The sequence below is a fragment of the Sycon ciliatum genome, chromosome 2 (assembly GCF_964019385.1).
Source record: "Sycon ciliatum chromosome 2, ocSycCili1.1, whole genome shotgun sequence".
Classification (NCBI taxonomy): domain Eukaryota; kingdom Metazoa; phylum Porifera; class Calcarea; order Leucosolenida; family Sycettidae; genus Sycon; species Sycon ciliatum.
The window spans coordinates 39,019,582-39,038,555 of record NC_088644.1 but is presented as its reverse complement, the minus strand read 5'-3'; the positions used below and the strand labels follow the sequence as shown (position 1 = coordinate 39,038,555).

Here is an 18,974-nt window from a genome sequence, read left to right as displayed (position 1 = left end):
CGTCAACATGGGGGTCCCGCTTCACAGCGGCATCACGGGTCACTTCGAGGTACCTTGCCGTTGGGCTCAGGGGAAGCTCTGTCTGGTTGCAGCGGACAGCGGCATGCTGACCCGCATTGCGTTGTGGTACAATCGACAGGACTGGCTCTTCTTGTCATTTAGAAGCAGATCTCGATGCTTGAGCCAATCAGCGACGTTGGTGACGGCCCCTGATAGGCAGGCTGATGTGGCTAGCACTGATTTCCGGTGGTAGTGAACGGCAATGTCGTCGGCAAATTGCAGAGATGGAGCAGGATGGGCTATGGCAGAGACATCACGGGTGTACATGCTAAACAGGATCGGTCCTAGGACCGAGCCCTGAGGTACACCAGATGAGCACTTAGCAGCAACACTGTAGGTGGGGCCAATGCGCACTTGCTGGGTTCGATCGCTTAGGTAGCTGCAGAACCAGCGAAGGGAAGCATTGTCCAGGCCGAGATCGAATAGGTCCCGGACCAGTTGGCTGTGATTGACCTTGGCAAAGGCTTTTGACATGTCGATTTGGGAGACGCCTGTGGTCAACTTGTCGTCCCGGGCCTTCAAGATGGCATCTGTTGCTACAACTAGGGCGCCCTCTGCGGAGTGCTCACGGCGGAAGGCAAACTGCGTCAGTGGTATGGCACATGATCGCTCCAGATGTGCAACAAGTTGCTTCTGGACTATCTTCTCAAGTAGTTTGGATACGATCGGCAAGAGCGACACAGGACGATAATTTGCAGCTACCGATGGATCGCCAGCTTTGAAGAGAGGGCTTATTACAGAATGTTTGATAGCCAGAGGGACTTCACCATGCCTCAGCGATGAGCTGAAGAGCACTAAAGTGCGCGAGTTCGATTGGGAATAAAGCCATTAAAGGAGGAAGGGAGCGTCTCAGCTTCCTCGGACCAAGACCACACAACAAACCGGGTGATAAAACCAGAAACTGTGACTTCAGGTTAGTTCAAGGAAAGCAGCATGTTCCCTGTCTTCACTCTATGCGGGTGAGACTGAGAGTGGTTTAATCACCTGCTTGAACCGGTGGCCGCGTCACACACACACACACACGATACCGTGAACCATACCAAACCAGAGTAGGCAGCACGGTTCATGGCACACCACAGTCTTCACACGCAAAACTCACAGAACCAATTACTTGTTGCAACACTATCGGATAAGGAAAACGGTAGCAAGGCAAAACACTGGAGAACACCGACACTTACTACTACTTATGATGGGACTTCCCCCTGGTTATCATACAACCATACACTGATACCATGGTGGAACACATGGTCCTAAACTGCTAATGGAAAATATGTGGAAGACAAAAAATACATGAATGGAAGCTGTGGCGAAAAATACTGGCTTGTTGAAAACGGGTGGCACTGTGATTGAACCCCATACAGTTGGAAACAACAAAAGTGATGCGCAAAAACAACAATTTCTCTTATTGATCACAGACAAGCATCGGGACAGTGAGAATAAAGGATGTCAAACAACAACAACAAAGAAGCAACAACTGTGTGGAACCAGCAGCCTATGTTAAAACTCTAGCCATACATGTAAGTGCAAACAACAAACTGCAGTTTTCACTACGGTATATTTACACCTGGGTATTGAATATGCACACTACAAGACTCGTGAAACATAGTGTCTGGGTTATTCATGATAGAGCTGTACGTTCCGTCCTTGACATTAAATGTTCGTATGTATCGTTAGAGTTTTATCACTTCAGTTTAGTACCATTGGTTTCTTGCACTTAAAGTTAACTCTTCAAGAGAGGCATGTGTATTGCTATCCAAGCACTCGAGGAAGCGGTGGAGTTGCTCCTGCCTCTCTAGCTTCTTCTCAATTCGAAAGAATCTCCTCATGACGATTGCCGTGAATCTTGACACTGCAGATGGGCACAGACGCACTAGACAAGGTCTTTGCAGATACTTTTTTCAGTTAACAACTGTATCTGCTGTTTTTCTGGTGTTTACTACTGCACAGGGCATCATGGAACATCAAAGCAATTCTGTAAGTCATTTGAAAAAAGAACGACTTTTAAGGTTTCAAAATAAATGGCAGTGACTTCGATGATAATTTTATGGGAAAGTTGGTTGTTATCCACACTGGAGCTCGTGGGAGAAAGTGTGAGCTCAGCGTGGGGAGCAACCAACTTTCCTTTGCAATCGGGTTATTCAGGGTTGCTTAAAGGGGAAGTTAAGGCAAAAATCAAAATTTCACCAGTTGTAGTCTTCGGGGTGCTGAGTCGAATGGTCTTGGTCCGAGAAAGCTGAGACGCTCCCTTCCTACTTGAATCCCAATCGAACTCGCGCACTTCCACCGAAACTGGGTGACTGCGCCCTACAAGATGGGGATTTGTATGCAAAATGTCACTAAAAGCGCCATTTCGTTCTTATAAAAGCACGGATGACCGCGATTGGCCCATATGTTGTAGTCTTTTGGACGCTGAGTCGACTGATTTTGGTCCGAAAAGGCTGCGATGCAGCGTTCCTCCTTTATTCCCAATCGAACATGGTTGTACAGAACTATCACATGTCACATGTTGCACGTTGATACTATTAGTGTATTGTAGTTACGATTTGTGTACAGAACTGTCACATGCTGCAAGGAGGGAGTGTGCGAGATTTACGAGTGTGATTTTGAGTGTGATTGGACAGGACACTGCGCTGAAATAGAATGAGTGTTGTTGGGATAACATCATTTACGAGTGTGTTGTTACAATACAGTGTTTGTTGTGCGTGTTTGTCGGATACGCCGATATAATCACTTGCATAGATAATACTTACGTTGTTGCTTGCATTCTCGCTCTCCACAGCAACTCCATTGCGTGCTGCGTTCTATGTATTCCTATTCTGTACACTGACTCTCTCTGACAGGGTTTGCTGTCACCCTGTCTCTGGGCGCAAGCACCCTCTGACAGACCAAACTGATTTGCTTCATCTCCACAATATTTATCTCCTTTCGATTTGAATTTCTGTTTGTTCTGCACTCTGATTTTTCCTTGTTGCACCTGCGCTTTTGTACGCGGAACTTTGCTGTCGCCATCGCGTCGCCATTATTTATATCCATGGTTACGTGGTGGTATGACTCATCGATGCATCATGCGCGCATGATCATTCTTCTTTTCTACTCGTACACTTCGATATGCATGCACGCACACTGATGTACACGTAGACTACACGTAAGCCAATGCACGCACGCGAGCACGTTTCGCTGAGGACAGCGATTTGAGAGAGAGAGTTTGTCAAGTTTGAGAGAATGGTGGTTAGCTTCTTGCCCAGATTAGTGACAGTTGTGGTTGTTGTTTGCCTTTGCGTTTTCCGGGTTTCATTCTCTGCATTTTTAGTTGTGTTCCATGTCTGCATGTTGTTTTCCGAGTGTCAGTTCACTACACCAGAGTTCGAACAATTAGAATTTAATACAGTCTTCACCGAAAGGGAAAGAGTCCTAAACAATGGTTGAAGAAGCGGTCACGTGCTCCTGGGTGCCAAAATCACCTGGTCACCACGCCAGCAGGCGACAACTTTCACACCAAGGTTCAACTCGAGTGACAGGACTGCACCCAAAAAAGGTCAAAACAGGCTGTAAGTTGTACCCTGCAGGCACGGTGACCGGGTGACTGGTGTACGCAGGAGCACGTGACCGCTTGTTCAACCATGTTCGATTGGGAATTAGGGGCGAACGCTGCTCGCAGCCTTTCCGGACCAAAACCAGTCGACTCAGCGTCCAAAAGACTACAACATATGGGCCAATCGCGGTCATCCGTGCTTTTATAAGAACGAAATGGCGCTTTTAGTGACATTTTGCATACAAATCCTCATCTCGTAGGGCGCAGTCACCCAGTTTCGGTGGAAGTGCGCGAGTTCGATTGGGATTCAAGTAGGAAGGGAGCGTCTCAGCTTTCTCGGACCAAGACCATTCGACTCAGCACCCCGAAGACTACAACTGGTGAAATTTTGATTTTTGCCTTAACTTCCCCTTTAAAAAAAGGAAAAAAGGAAAGTATCGTGTCCGTTCCCGAAGGGAACTCACGACGGCCGCTAACACCCGGTAAACCCTAGCGGGTTGCTTAGGTCTATAATAATCATGAAACATAATTATTCGATGTCCAAAGCCATTTTATGTTCGATTTTGTTCAAATCTTAAGGGTCGCATCGTCATGAGAGTAAGCAATCCACCCCCGAACAATTTGATAACGTGCAATAAATCCTTCTCTAAGCTTGGGGCCGTGAAAGTTACAACCATGTGTTCGTATTTTTATCCCAAAGTATGGGCAAAGAGCACTTACAAAAACAGGATTAAGCTTTTGTTTGATGCCTAGCACATACGTTGTAGCAAAGGGAATGTTCTCGTTGGGTGTTGCTCTCTGTGTATTCATATTGCAGGGAAGAAACCCGTGAAGCATTGGAATCCATACTTACATAGGTGCCTTGGCGCAGATGTTCGGCATGCCGAGCGCTTGCCTCCATTTGTTCTGGCTGAGTGTCGCTCTCTATGTCTGAATCATATTGTAGCGACGATACAGACGAAGCATGGCAAATCATGCTAACATCAGTGTCTTCGCTCAGATGTTCAGCATGCCAAGCGCATGCTTCCACTTGTTCTGGCTGGGTGTTGCTCTCTGTGTCGGAATCATATTGTAGCGAAGATACAAGCGAAGCATTGCAATCCAGACTTACATGAGTGGCCTGGCTCTGATCGGAAATGGACTGAGCGTCTTCCTGCATTTCCACCTCCAGTTCCACATCTTGTCCGTATGAGTGATTCGGTGATGGTGGTGGTGATGGTGGTAGTGGTGGTGGTGGTGGTGGTCGTGATAGTCGTGGTGGTCGTGGTGGTGGCGGTTGTGATAGTCGTGGTGGTGGTGGTGGTGGTGGTGGAGGAGGTAGCTGCACGAGAGGGATAGGGGGTGACAGCCGGCCTCCACCAGGATATGCAGCATATACTCCAGCCGATGCTGGGCTCTGCATGGGAGTTTGTGCATGTACTACAGTGACATGCTGGGGCTGCGGCTGAGGAATTGCAATGAGTCCCTGTTGGCAATATGGGACATTAACGAAGACCGGGGGCTGTCCTTGAACAACCTGGTGCTGCAGGCTAGTATATGCACCAAGTTGGGCTCCGGTGATAGGTACCGGTTGTACCCCATTCGGAAAGGCACAAGGTTGTAGTACCGGTGGCATGGGGAGCAAGTATTGGACTCCAGGCTGAGGACTGAGCACATGTTTCAAAAAGAACATCCACACAGACAAACACAGATACACACACACACATCGACATGAACCCATACCAAAGAAGATAAGGTGAGAACCATCGAACAGAATATACTTGAGTATGCTACATTCCAAGGCTGCGTGGAATGGTGGCTTGTGACGATGCCGGAACAGTTAGACCATTGGGCAGTACGGTCATCTCATCACAATTCGACAACGCAAAGCAACAACCACCCAACTTAGGAGGCTCCATTGTATCGAGGATTAGATATAAAAAGGAAGCTTCGTGAGAACGAATTAAAACAAACAGCAAAGCACTATTTTGAAGGCAATGATGGGCACACTAACTCCAATACCATAATATTGTATCACACGACTATCGTTCTGCATTATTAGTCATGCCAGCTCTTCAGGTGTGCGATACGAACCCAGGCAGTGAGGTTAGGTTGTTGCTTTGCTTTGTCAAAATTGTGCTGGCTAGACCGTACTGGGTAGTAGCCTGAACACCACCATTTACGCCCACCTAGAGACCTTTGACCTGCAGCTGCCCCTTTCCATACGGGTAATGGTTCACATCACCGTCATTGCAGGTACAGTAGTATCCCTGTACATAGAGTAATTTCAGGATAATATCGGTTTCGTCTGAAATTAGCGCCACGGCAAAAGATAGGCGTGTACAGTGTACGCAGCTAGCTACGTACATGATAGGTATGTACAGTGGCAGTACATGTGTGTTAGGCTGCCATGTAGCATTGGCCGGACTTTTTGGCGACAATTGTACTACTACTAGCACAGAGCTTCTACTGTTGTGGACATTGAAGTCCGGTATGACGATCGACCGGGTTTGGGTTTGGCACCCCAAGTGTGTACTTCAAAAGTACTCACACACTGCAGTTCACGTACACACTAAAAAATTGGACTTAAATGTATAATGGTCCTTATGCACGTTGTACAGATGTACGAAGTTCTGTACTACAGTCAGTTTCAAAAAGATTAGCAATCCTGGCTATCGCCTGGGGAGTTTGCCGTCTTACCGTACGAGCGCTCGAGTGCTGGCTGGAAAAACTCACTGTGAACTCGAAGAAATATTCCGCGCCAAAGCATGAAAAATGACAACTCACTCACGTCGGTACATGTACGTCTGTACGAGTTCTTCCTCGTATCGATATAGAGAGGACACGACTGTCGAAAGTGTAGTAAAGTATGTTGACGAGCGGGATGGGTCCCAATTCGTTTCGTGCCCAAATAGTTTCTGTGAGCGGCGATGTAATTTACTCTCACGATGTGACGAAAACGACATCGACACAGACTCATTCCCAAGGCCATGACTTGGCAAAGCTATCCGTGTGACTTCGACGACATTTTGAGAAAAGCAGATGCCTGTGAAAGCTGATAGAAGGCGGCGTTGACTCCTAAATTCAAATAAATTGGCTATCTTGAAATTGACTTCCGTGTTCACTCACACCGTTTCAGTTTGTGGGTGTGTTCACATGGGGTGAACCAGTCAAGTGTCAGTAAGTTCGGCAGGAAACACGAGCTCCAACAACAAGTCATTTGGGGCAGCCACCTTCTTTGTCTTGTACTTTTTGTAGATCTACTAGAGTGATCATGAAAACAATGAAAAAAAATAAGTTTGACTTGAAGATAGTTTGGGATTTGAACTCACAACTTCATGGTCAGCAGACAGCATTCATAACCACAAGGCCAAAAAGGAAGGGATAAATCGGGGGTTTTGATTAAGAATCGATACTGGCTTCCAGGGCAAATTGTAAACCATGGGAAAAAGCCGGAAACCTGGCCGAAATTCTAACTCCTTAACGGCTGGCCCAATTGTTCCAAAGCCTTCACAGGACAATTTGCCATGCCCTAACAAGCCATTTTATGTACTTTGTTGTCCGAATTTCCCTTATCTTCATACTTTTTAAGACTAAAACCTGATTGCTAATCTTTTTGAAACGGACTATAGGGCCGTAAGTGTGTACATACCCGGTTGGGTGTTCATTGTGTGCTATACATGCGCGTTTGACCCATTTAGCCTCATAATTCATGGGCAAACAATCGCTTTTCCAGCTTGTTCACTTTGGGATCGAACTAACGACTAGCTAGATCTCTGCCGGAAGAAAGTTTTAGTATGAAATGGCTTCAGGGGCCCACTTCATAGTGGAAATGGCAGTAAACACAATAGGCTCCTGCACATTCAACACTCAACTGGGTCTAGTACACGGCTGTTTTTTTGTGCGATTTCACGCCACTTACTTACTTAACCATATGGCCGCCGAAAGTTTCGATTGGGCTTCAATGGCAAGAAAATTTGAATTTTCAAATCGTCAGAACAAGAGTAGGCCATGGTTTCCACTGGATTTTGGAGACTAGTCAGCCCGGACAGCCCGGGGAACACGCTGATCATCTGTGTCTTGTTTCAAGCTCTCCGCTCGTACCTCACATGACTGACTTTCCTTCAAGAAACATTTGTTGTGTCGTGCGACTTTAGCTTCGTTCTGGAATACTCCTTGTGTCGTCGCTGACAAACTCGGCTCCGAGAAGCCCTTCCCGATTTTTTCCCAGCTTAGAACGATTTTTTCCCAGGTAGAGGACTATCCTCTGGTTGTCTTCCCCAAGTGTCATTAGAATACGCGCGTGATTTTCTAAATACGCGCGACGAGTCAGGAGCCTGTTTTCTCTTGATTTGGAAGACAAAATGGTGTGGCCCTTTAGTTGCTGTTGAGTGTAGAAGGCTGCTTCCTGCTGTAAATTGCTTAGTCGGCATGTGGGGTATTGTAAAAGAAGACAGCAGCCGGCCAAGTGAGCTTGAAATTGTGATATCTACCCTATTGTGCGTTGAACGATTACGAAATGTCTAACTTGAATGTTGTACGCGAGCACGCCAAGCAGAGGCTGACAATCACTAGCGAGATCAATCTCCAGACTGCCAGGAGTACTTCGAGCAAGTTTGAAGCGGAAAGACAGCTAATTGGGCAGGCCAGGACGCCTTTCCACCCTCTTTCTCTCTCTCAAATTGCCGAAAAGTCGAGTATCTCGCTCGAGCGCTTTCAAAACTTTTCTCTTGGTTTCGCGTCCCAAATCGTGGAACCACGCGAGGATCGACATGAGTTTCTTGCAAAACGCAAACTCATCGCATATTTGTACTATTCGCACAATATTACATAAATCGCACCAAACGACGCCATATTGATAAGTGCCTGCACGTGAACATCCGTGTCTACGGGATTCTATAAGATTCTACGGGATTTCTTGCATCTGTACAACGTGCATAAGGCCTATTAATTTTACGTTATCATTTCCGACTTCTTAGTGAAGGACAAACTAGGCAACTTTTGCTAGGACGTTGGTCGAGCTTCTCTACGATTTAACCACTGATAACGTCCTATATGTACCGATAACCATATTGTATTTAAGTTAGGTTGCCAACATATTCTAAGTCTCACGTGCGCCTTATACATCGAATGTCATCAAAATGCAAACTTTGGGCTCGAAAAGGGACGCGTGGCTTATCCTGGTGCGGCTAAAGCTTTGTTCATGAACTGGTGCGCTTACGTGGCGTGATCAGGCCTTCACAGAATACTGCAGTTGGAGTCATTATTCCCGTAGCTATGCAGAAGACGTTACTTCAGTAACGTCTGGCGCTAGCCAGGGTCCACACAGCTTTAATTTGGTATTTGTGTGTTTGTTTGTTTGTGTCACGCCTGGCGCTATCCGTATCCGACGGCAAAAAAAGCATAGGGATGTTATAAATTTTTCAATTCTCCTATATTTTCAGGCATATGCTGGGATTCGAACCTGCTCTATCGCCCTACATGCATTCCCCCATACACTTCGCATTCATACCCATTCTTCCAAGTTGCTTCACGTTTTGATCTTGCGTTTGAAAGCCCTATTTGAATATTGCGGGCAGCTGTATGTGGCCAGCTGTGTTTGATGGTATGGTACGGTACGGGAGACGGTGTCGTATTACCCTCGATCGTACCTGTCCCGTACCTATCCCCTACCGTACCGTGCCATCAAAGACGGCTGGCCACAATGCATATTCAAATAGGGCTTTCAAATGCAAGATCACAATGTGAAGCAACTTGGAAGAATTAGAATGTGTGCGAAGTGTATCGGGGGATGCATGCAGGGCGCGCGATAGTGCGGGTTCGAATCCCAGGTTATGTCTTTAAAAAAAAAGGAATTTTTTAAAGAATTTATAACATCCCTATGCTTTTTTTTGTCTAGGTCATCAAGGCAAAAAAGCATAGCGTAGGGCCCTGAGCTTCCAAGCTCTCTCGTTTGGGGCATGCTATGCCTTGAGTTATAATATCTTGGTCCCACCAGTCTAAGGGGCCGTTTACAAGAGAAATATAAGCCCGGGCTAATTCAACCCTAGGCTTACGACAAGCCCGCCTTGATCTGTCACCCAGTCATTTTAGAGCGCACGTTTACATGGCGAGGCGGGCTTATTCAGCTCGCCCCGAGCTGAACTAGCTCTACCCTTGACCCCCCGAGCTAATCCAACCCCTAGGACTTATTTTGTCATTTAAACGGTTCAGAATATAAGCCCTGACCTTGTAAGCGAAATTTTCCGTATCTTTTGATTTTGCCTTTGTGAACCTGAAAGGATGTTGCCATGGACAGTGGGTCTTTTTGGTTCCTTTTTGGCATTTTTCTTCGCATTTTTCGTTCAGTGGACGGTCCCAGCCGATCCTTCACCTTCTTGAAAATAAGTGAAAAACGGAAAGGCAGTAGAAGCGTGAGCCGGCACTCCTCGATCCAAATTTCATGATACACGTACATTTACCACTGCGTTCATGTGCGATTTGAAGTGATAATGCGCGCAGAACTTGCAGTCACTCACCTGAACTCAGCCCCGTACAACTGTCATGTAAACGGTTGAAATATAAGCCCGAGGCGAAAAAGCCCGGGCGTATTTTTATCATGTATACGGCGCGTGAGTGACGGCGTATACTACTGTAGGCACCTGATACACACTGAAAAATGGACATGTTGGAATTTCCATTTCGGCACGTTCAATATGCATTGCACCCACAACTCCAAAAGCCAACAAAAAATACGCACAGATGCATGGTTTCACTCCACCACGCACCAGTTGTGAACACAGCTTAGCACTTGCAGGTTACCTGGTTACTGTACATGCCAGTCAGTTTGACTGGAGCGGTCAAAATATTTGTCCCCAAAGCCGACCCGCAGTCGCACATCCTACTGCAAAATTCCCCGACGCAGCTCACGAGATCAATGTGTAGTTTCTCTTCACTCAGTACCGAAAGGCGGGCTCACGCCCCTACAATGTTACATGGCTACTTCCCCTTGTCTAACCCCCAAGACGAAATGATAGTATCCGACTGGCCGAAATAAAAAAATACAAAGCCGACCCACGCTCTAGGATGAAATACGGCTAGTGAAAGCCTGAACGCGAGTTTGCATTTGGGCACGCGTACACGCATGACACGGAAGCGTACTATAGTACACTACCGCGTAGACGGGCCAGTTAGCTATCACCGGAACACAGCCTGACACTGTGGCAGTGCAGTTTTGGTGACGAGAGATTACCACGAGGCATTTTTCCTGTACAGATAGAAACAGCAAAATCCACGCGCTACTCTTTCACAGCACTGAGTTTGTAACTGTTTGAGTTTGACACGGTGATTTTGTGTCGGCAACAACTCTGCGAAAACTGTTGGCATTCTTTCGTTTTACGTTTGTCTGCGGAAAAGCCAAAACTGAGAATGACAAGAATTACCAGAATGCACTCACTGTAAATACTAATGGTCGACATTGCTGCTATGCTGCAGGTCCAGGAAAACCAGGATTTGTCAATTCCGCAGCTTGAACCCGTCCGCTGACCCAGTCGCTCATGTTTGCTGCCGTCTCCATAGCTCGCTCGGCCTTGCTGAACTGGCGGTATATCTAATTACTTCCTCTTTCGCATTTCAACAAGCGACTACGACACGGAACTATACAATGTATAGTCGCCTTCACCAATGTTCACAATCACAGACCTACTCCGGCTATTGACGTACTGTCTGTTTTCGCCGTCACGTCAACATGGTCAAGACTGACCCATGTGTAAACGTACAGATGTATTTGAAGGATTGATCTGGAGAAAAGAAAACATTCTTCTTCCCAATCTTGGTTCTTCAAGAAACTGGCGTGAAGGTAGTGTGTATGCGCGCGCGCCGCAAGCAGGCCAGGGCGTAGATAGCGAAGGTGAGATATTCGAGGCGTGGCACGTTATTGCTACTGTGGTCTGCATCCGTTCAGGGCATCAGTTTATGACTAATCAGCACAGGGTAGTGACCATGGTGACAGTGATCATGGTGATCATGCGTGAGCATTGGTGATACACTGCTAAGTGCTATGCTGTACGATGCGTTACTGGTCATGATGATCAGTTGAACTACAGACAATACTTGATGCCGAAACCATGGTAACACTCTAGTCTACTTAGTACCAAGAGTACATGAAAACCAGAGTGTGCAGCTTGGGGCCTTTTCTGCTATGGGTGTCTGTCACGGCGAAATTCCGTGATTTCATCATATTTGGCCCAGATCTGAGGTGGGAAATGGCGTAGTGCGTACAACTGAGCTGCAGTTGTGCAGAAAGAGACCTGCTTGAATCCTGCTTGTACGCACTACATCACTAAAATGATGTAATCACGGAATTTCGCCGTGACAGCAACCCATCCGAGCTGCACACTCTGGTTTTCATGTACTGTTGTTAGTACACACAGTCACACATGAGGGAAACAGTCATGAGAAAGGTGACCATGGTGACAGTCAGTGGAGTCAGTACTCAACTCACTGAGTGGATGGAGTCACTCATCTAAATCGTCGACAAACTGCTGCGACACGCTCTCAGGAGACGCATGAACGAACTCTGGAACGTAGAGACCGTGACTGCCGCCGAACTGCTGAGGCACGTTCGCATGAGACACCTGAGCAGGCAGACCATCGCCGAAGTCAAAGCCGTATGTAAGTTGCCAGAGCGAGGTCACTCGAGACGCAAGGGGACACGGAGGTACGAAGAAGCCAAAATGCTCAGCGGGTGGGAGCACCCCCGGATGAAAATGCATCCGCCACAGGGCCAGATCCCCACGAACAGCCTATGGCCACTACGAGAGCAGGTGAGCGTACTGGTAATTTCACCCGTAACATACAGACCATTAAACCAGATATCTGGGGTAAACTGGGCTTCCATTACGACAGCAACTTGGACTATCCCACTCACAGGTCCATCACATTAGGTGGCATGAACGTCCTGTGTAAGCATTGCAAGGCCACAACGTGGAAAATGAGCCGCCAGGTATATGTTGCTCAAGTGGAAAAATTGATCTCCCAGACTATGCAGAGCCACCTCAGCCGCTCAAAAACCTGCTTTCTGGCCTTACAACTCAGGAATCCAAGCACTTCCTCCAGAGCAATCGCAAATACAACAGTGCATTCCAAATGACATCATTTGGTGCGAATGAGCAGTACATGGACGGCTTCATGCCAACGTTCAAGGTGAAAGGGCAAATCTACCACAGACTTGGGTCAATCCTTCCCCCGGCAGGCGAAGAGCACAAGTTCTTGCAAATTTATTTCATGGGTGACAGCGAACGAGAAACTAGCAGGCGGTGCGAAGTTATTCACAACCTCCACCACGTCACTGTTGCAGACCTGCAGGCGATGCCCCATGCGCACAATCCGCACATCGTCAACATCAAGACGGCATTGGATGTTGGCAATGTCCCAGACTTGCGACTGAAGTTGAGCGCAGACCGAGCACCACAAGGTGAACACCCCGGTCGCTTCAATGCACCCACAGTCAATGAAGTTGCCGTTCTGATGGCAGGCGATGCGCATGAAAAGAGGGACATTGTACTGCGTTTGAAAGACGAGTCTGTGAACAGGATAGCGGACACACACAGGTCATACGATTCCTTGCAATGCCCTTTGCTGCTGCCGTATGGCGAAGATGGCTATCACTTCCTACATAGGCAGGTCAATGCGCAGACCCGTGTTCCGACGAGCAAGAAAGTGACAGCGAGTGACTTCTACGCGTACAAACTGATGGTCCGCAATGACTCCTTCAACACAATCCTCAGAGGTGCTCAGTTATTCCACCAGTACATTGTTGACATGTATGTGAAGATCGAATCTGAACGTCTATCCTTCATTCGCTTTAATCAGGCCAGTCTCCGAGCAGATACCTACGTTCATTTACGTGACGCCATCAGCAATGACGGAAATCCTGCAAACGTCGGTCGGCAAGTCATTTTGCCCGCAACTTTCACTGGCGGCCCACGATAGATGAAAGAAAAGACACAAGATGCAATGACGTATGTTCGAGAGCGCGGCAGGCCACAGATTTTCATTACCGCCACATGCAATCCTAAGTGGCCCGAGATAGCTGCAGAGCTTTTTGACGCCCAGTCACTGCATGACAGAAACGACCTCATCGCACGTGTCTTCCGTTTGAAATCAAAGTTGTTCATGGATGTCCTGACAAAACGCGAATTGTTCGGCCCGAGCACTTGCAACATGCACACGATAGAGTGGCAAAAGAGAGGCCTGCCGCACATGCATGCACTACTGTGGCTCCAGCATTCAATTCCATCTGCTGATGTGGATGATGTTGTTCGTGCGGAAATTCCCTCGGCGGAGGATGACCCTGTCCTCCATGACTTGGTCAAAAAGCATATGATCCATGGACCTTGCGATGCACTAAACACAAGCGCGCCATGCATGAAAGATGGGAAGTGCAGCAAAGGGTACCCCAAACCAATGGTGAAACACACCCAGACGGACAGGGATGGATACCCTCTTTACCGCAGGCGCTCCCGGGAAGATGGCGGGTCATTCACGGTGTTGAAAATTAGAAACGAAGAAGTCGAAGTCGACAACAGATGGGTTGTGCCTTACAACCCAGTCCTCCTTCGATTGTTCAGTGCGCACATCAATGTGGAGGTGTGCAACTCTGTAAAGGCCATCAAGTACATCACAAAGTACATCAACAAAGGTTCGGATCAGGCAGTCTTCGGTGTCCAGAATGAGAACGATGAGGTCAGCAGGTACCAGACAGGTCGGTATGTTTCCAGTAGCGAGGCAGTCTGGCGCATTTTTGGCTTCCCGATTCATGGCAGGTATCCAACAGTCACCCACCTTGCGGTTCACTTGGAGAATGGCCAGCGAGTCTACTTCACAGAAGAGACCGCCCATGCGGTAAGTGAGAGTCCGCCAGAGACTACTCTCACTGCTTTCTTCAAGCTTTGTGCCACTGATGCCTTCGCGAGAACTCTTCTGTACAACAGCGTGCCTTCCTACTTCGTGTGGGATGCCCAACGGAAGAAATTCAAGAGGCGCAAAGTCGGCACTCCTGTCCCAGGCTACGAGGGGGTCAGGAAAAGTGATGCTCTCGGCCGAGTGTACGCTGTGCACCCAAGGCAGGCAGAGTGCTATTACTTGCGGCTCCTTCTGCACACTGTTCACGGGCCGACTTCGTTCGATGATGTCAGGACAGTAGATGACCAAGTTTGCGAAACGTACAGGCAAGCCTGTCAGCTTCGGGGTCTGCTGCAGGACGACGAGCATTGGCTCAGTGCCTTGCTTCAGGCTGCCGAGTCCAGCCATCCAGCTGCGATCAGGCACCTCTTTTCCATCATGATGTCCTTCTGCGAAGTTAGTGATCCTTTGCGACTATGGAATGAATTCCGTGAGGCAATGTCAGAAGATTACTTGCAGGCGGCGGCGCGTCGACAGGAAGGGAATGAGGCGCGAACATTTCCTCAGATGGAGTTCGATCAGTGCCTTTGCGCCATCCAGACACACCTTCTCACCATGTGCGGTAGAACCTTGGTAAGTGCAGGCCTTCCAGACCCATCACAGGCAAGTTCAACTCTGTCCGACCAGCCTCTTGCAAGGGAGACCAACTACGACCGTGCCGCGTTGCTTGAGCAAGTACGACAACAAGACCCGACACTAACCGACGATCAACGTTTGGCGTATGACGCAATTTGTGACCAGGTACAGACAAGTGACGGTGGGTTGATTTTCCTCGACGCACCCGGTGGTACAGGTAAGACGTACGTCACAAACTTACTTCTTGCAAAGGTTAGATCAGGTGGACACGTTGCCTTGGCTGTTGCCTCTTCCGGAATAGCAGCCACACTCTTGGCTGGTGGTCGGACTGCTCACTCCACGTTCGCTTTGCCCTTAGATCTGCACCGCCTTGAGGAGCCAACCTGCTCGATCGCCAAAGATTCTGAGAAAGCAGCTCTCCTTCGTGAGGCTGTGCTGATCGTGTGGGACGAATGCACGATGTCACACAAGCATGCTTTCGAGGCTGTCGACAGGACTTTGCGAGACCTGCGCAGCTCTAATTCCTTGATGGGTGGTGTGACGGTTGTGATGTCCGGTGACTTTCGCCAAACGTTGCCTATTGTTCCTAGAGGCACTTCTGCTGATGAGATCAATGCCTGCATCAAGTCTTCGGCGCTCTGGCGTTCCGTGGTGAAGTACACACTTACCACAAACATGCGAGTTCTGCGTAGCAGTGATACCAATGCGGGTCAATTCTCGGCGCAGCTCCTTAAAGTCGGCAACGGTGCAATACCCGTTCTGCCTTCAGGCGAAATTGCGGTTCCGGGTGATCTCGCACAGACTGCTGCTTCCCAAGAAGACATTGTACGAATAATCTACCCTGATGTCGCGGACAATTTTGTAGATCCCACTTGGTTGAAAGAAAGAGCTATCCTTGCACCTTTGAATGACACTGTCACTGACATGAATGGGATACTCATGCACAAACTGCCAGGTGACTTGGTCCAGTACGAGTCTGTTGACACTGTCGAAGATGACGACTCTGGTGATTACCCTGTTGAATTTCTGAACTCCTGTAACCCCTCAGGCTTACCAAGTCACCTGCTTCACCTCAAAGTGGGTGTGCCGGTCATGCTTCTCAGGAACCTGGATGCGCCGAAGTTGTGCAATGGCACAAGATTAATTGTGAAGCGCATCCAGCGACATGTAATTGAAGCTGAGATTTTGACTGGGTCGGGTGCAGGAGAACCGGTGTACATACCGAAAATACCCACGACATCCACCAATCTGCCATTCCAACTTCGACGCGTCCAGTTCCCACTCCGTGTCTGCTTTTGCATGACCATAAACAAGTCCCAAGGGCAGTCCCTGAAGGTTGTTGGTTTGGACCTAACAACACCATGCTTTGCTCATGGACAGTTTTATGTGGGTTGCTCACGGGTAGGTAATCCAGACAACCTTCACATTTTGTGCAATGACGGCAAAACGAGAAATGTAGTTTACCCGGCTGCACTACAGTGACTGCACGTCATGCCCACAGGCCTCTAGCAGAAGAAGGTGCCACATACCGCATGGTGTGTGGGGGAGGGGGGGGAAGGGGGGGAGAAGGGGGGAAGGGGGGATGCGGGGGGGGGGGGGGGTGCGGGGGAGGGGGGAGGGGGAGGGGAGGAGGAGGGGAGGGGGAGTCTCCATAACCATTGCATTTGTCCCTGTAAGATCTCTTTTTCCCTCAGCTTCCTCTGATCCAACTGCCTACCGAACCTCCTTCCCTTGCGTCTCCAGTGACCTATGGCTTCCTTGCATTGGGTTTCCACTTTGCCTTTGTTCTGCCTCTTCTGGGGTCTCTTGAGGCCACGCTTTAGCAGTTTCGTGCAGGGCATGGTGTCTCCTGCCTTGAATTTTTTTGGTGTCTCCTGCGGTTGTGCCGCAGTACTTTGCCGACGATTTGTTGTCATGGCTGACTAATCCCAATAACTGAGAACTCTATACGTGATTCCATTCACTCACCATGCTGCGCATTACTGTTCGCATTATTGTTCGAGGATGAAGCATCCCATCATCCCATATGCTGAACACAAGTACACTCTCTATGTCCAAGCTGCCACATGTACATGTACGTACATGTCTCAACATGCCTAAGGCACAATTTCCCAATAATTGGATGAGCCTTCACTGTTGTAAATCTCAGTTCTATAACTGCTGATAAACAACTACCCGGTCATGCGGTGTTACACAGCAATGTGCTGTTCATGTACTTGCTTCACCCGCATGCCACGTTCGGCCAGGCAACGCTGGCCGGGTGCTGCTAGTAGAGTCATACTAGTCGTACTACTAGTCGTAGTCATGCATGGCAGGTGAACTGCCGGTAGCCCTTTCCCATTCCAAAGCCCGCAAAGGTGCTCTTTTAATTCGCACTTAGTGCTTTTCGCGTCCCTCAAAATATGCTGAAAAAGTGCTCTTTTTTCAGTGAAAACAGGCAAAAAGTGCTCTTTTTTCAGCGAAGCATAGCCATGATACATGTTCAGATATGAACCCAAGCTGAGAAATGAATACGCACTCTTCCATTCATGGGTCCACGAAAGGCAAAACAGGAAGTAAAGTTTTTTTTTAAAACCCACTTTTTACAGCATTGTGTACACCGCGTACATGTACAAGCTTCAACAACTTGTTGCCCCCCCCACCCCCCCACCCCCCCACCCCCCCACCCCCCCCACCCCCCCCCCACCCCCCCCACCCCCCCCCCCGAAAAAGCGGCGTGCCTTGCAAGGCCCATCGACTCGAGCACTCGGAAACTGTGATCGCATGCATGAGCAAACAGATTTTTGCACTTTATCAGCTCAAAAAGCTCAAAAAGGGCGATATTCACCAAAAACGCAATAAAGGGCGAGAGAAACGGGCTTTTCCTAAAAGGGCCAAAAAGGGCGAAGAAAAGGGCGAAAAAAAGGGCGAGCACCTTTGGGAAAGGGCTAAATGTATGTGAATGTTATCGGTGCAATTCCCAACACCTCGCTATATGCGGACGACACCACTCAGCTGGCTAGTCACCGGTCGCTCCCCGTCGCGTGTCAAGACCTGCAGGTAGGAATAGACTGTGTGGTCAAGTGGATGCGAAGGTGGAAACTCCGGCCGAACTCCGCCAAGACCGAGATCATGTGTGTCGTCCCCAACGCGTCATCAGATGTTGCACATCTTCAACCTTTTATTTTCCATTTCCCCGATGATCCTACCCCGATACCTATAACCTCTCGTCACAAGCACCTTGGCGTTACACTTGATAGCAAATTGGACTGGTCCCACCATTTCCAGAATCTGGAAAAGCGGGCAAGCCCAGTCGTCGGTATTCTTTATGGCCATCTTTGACTGTGCCAAATTTGAAATTGCAGCCACGTACAACCACAAAATTAATAATTAATGTGAAAGTCTGTGTCATGTACTAGCATGTGACTTTTGAGCACACAAACACCATTATGGATCTGCAGCATGAACACTCACACACCTCACACACACACACACACACACACACACACACACAAACACACACACACACGCACACGCACACACACACACACACACACACACACACACCAGATGCACTTACTGTATTGGCAGACATGGCTGCCATGCTGCATGTCCAGGAAAACTAGCATGTCTCCATACTGGAATCCATCCGCTGCCCGAGCTGCTCATGTTTGCCGCCGACTGACTCGCCTTAGCCTTACGCGACCTTGCTGAACTGGCGGTCTAACCTCCTCTTTCCGACTCCACCAAGCGACTTCGATTTGAAAACTGTAATCAAAAACCTCCCAGTACTTTCATCAAGAGACCCTGTGAAAACATACAGTTGTATTTGAGCAGTCGTTCTAAGGACTTAGGTTGATCCTCGCTCGAAGGAAGCTTCTTGGTTCTGACCTAGAAACTGGTG

At 48.4% G+C, this 18,974-nt stretch overlaps 1 protein-coding gene across 2 annotated transcripts; it reads right to left on the bottom strand.

The window, feature by feature from the left end:
• Positions 1–1,130: 1,130 nt before the first annotated feature.
• On the bottom strand, positions 1,131–18,930 carry LOC135810025 (uncharacterized). 2 transcript variants are annotated; one of them, XR_010552262.1, is made up of 3 exons: positions 11,007–11,368; positions 4,446–5,238; positions 1,131–1,909 (listed from the first exon to the last, which is right to left on the bottom strand). XR_010552262.1 is itself a non-coding variant. In XM_065323489.1 (3 exons), exons 1-3 carry the CDS (start codon positions 18,737–18,739, stop codon positions 1,883–1,885), a joined length of 909 nt encoding a protein of 302 aa, XP_065179561.1. In that variant the 5' UTR covers positions 18,740–18,930; the 3' UTR covers positions 1,131–1,882. The 2 variants fall into 2 exon arrangements, 1 of the variants encoding a protein (XP_065179561.1); XM_065323489.1 differs by lacking the exon at positions 11,007–11,368 and adding an exon at positions 18,651–18,930.
• Positions 18,931–18,974: the final 44 nt, after the last annotated feature.

Bases quoted from the DNA above. Each gene is read 5' to 3' on its own strand.
- LOC135810025 (XM_065323489.1), bottom strand. From the start codon at position 18,739: ATGAGCAGCTCGGGCAGCGGATGGATTCCAGTATGGAGACATGCTAGT. The intron at 5,239-18,650 runs GTAAGTGCATCT...ACATGTGCTCAG, and splicing joins CAGCCATGTCTGCCAATACA to TCCTCAGCCTGGAGTCCAAT. The intron at 1,910-4,445 runs GTAAGTATGGAT...GCCCATCTGCAG, and splicing joins ATCTGCGCCAAGGCACCTAT to TGTCAAGATTCACGGCAATC.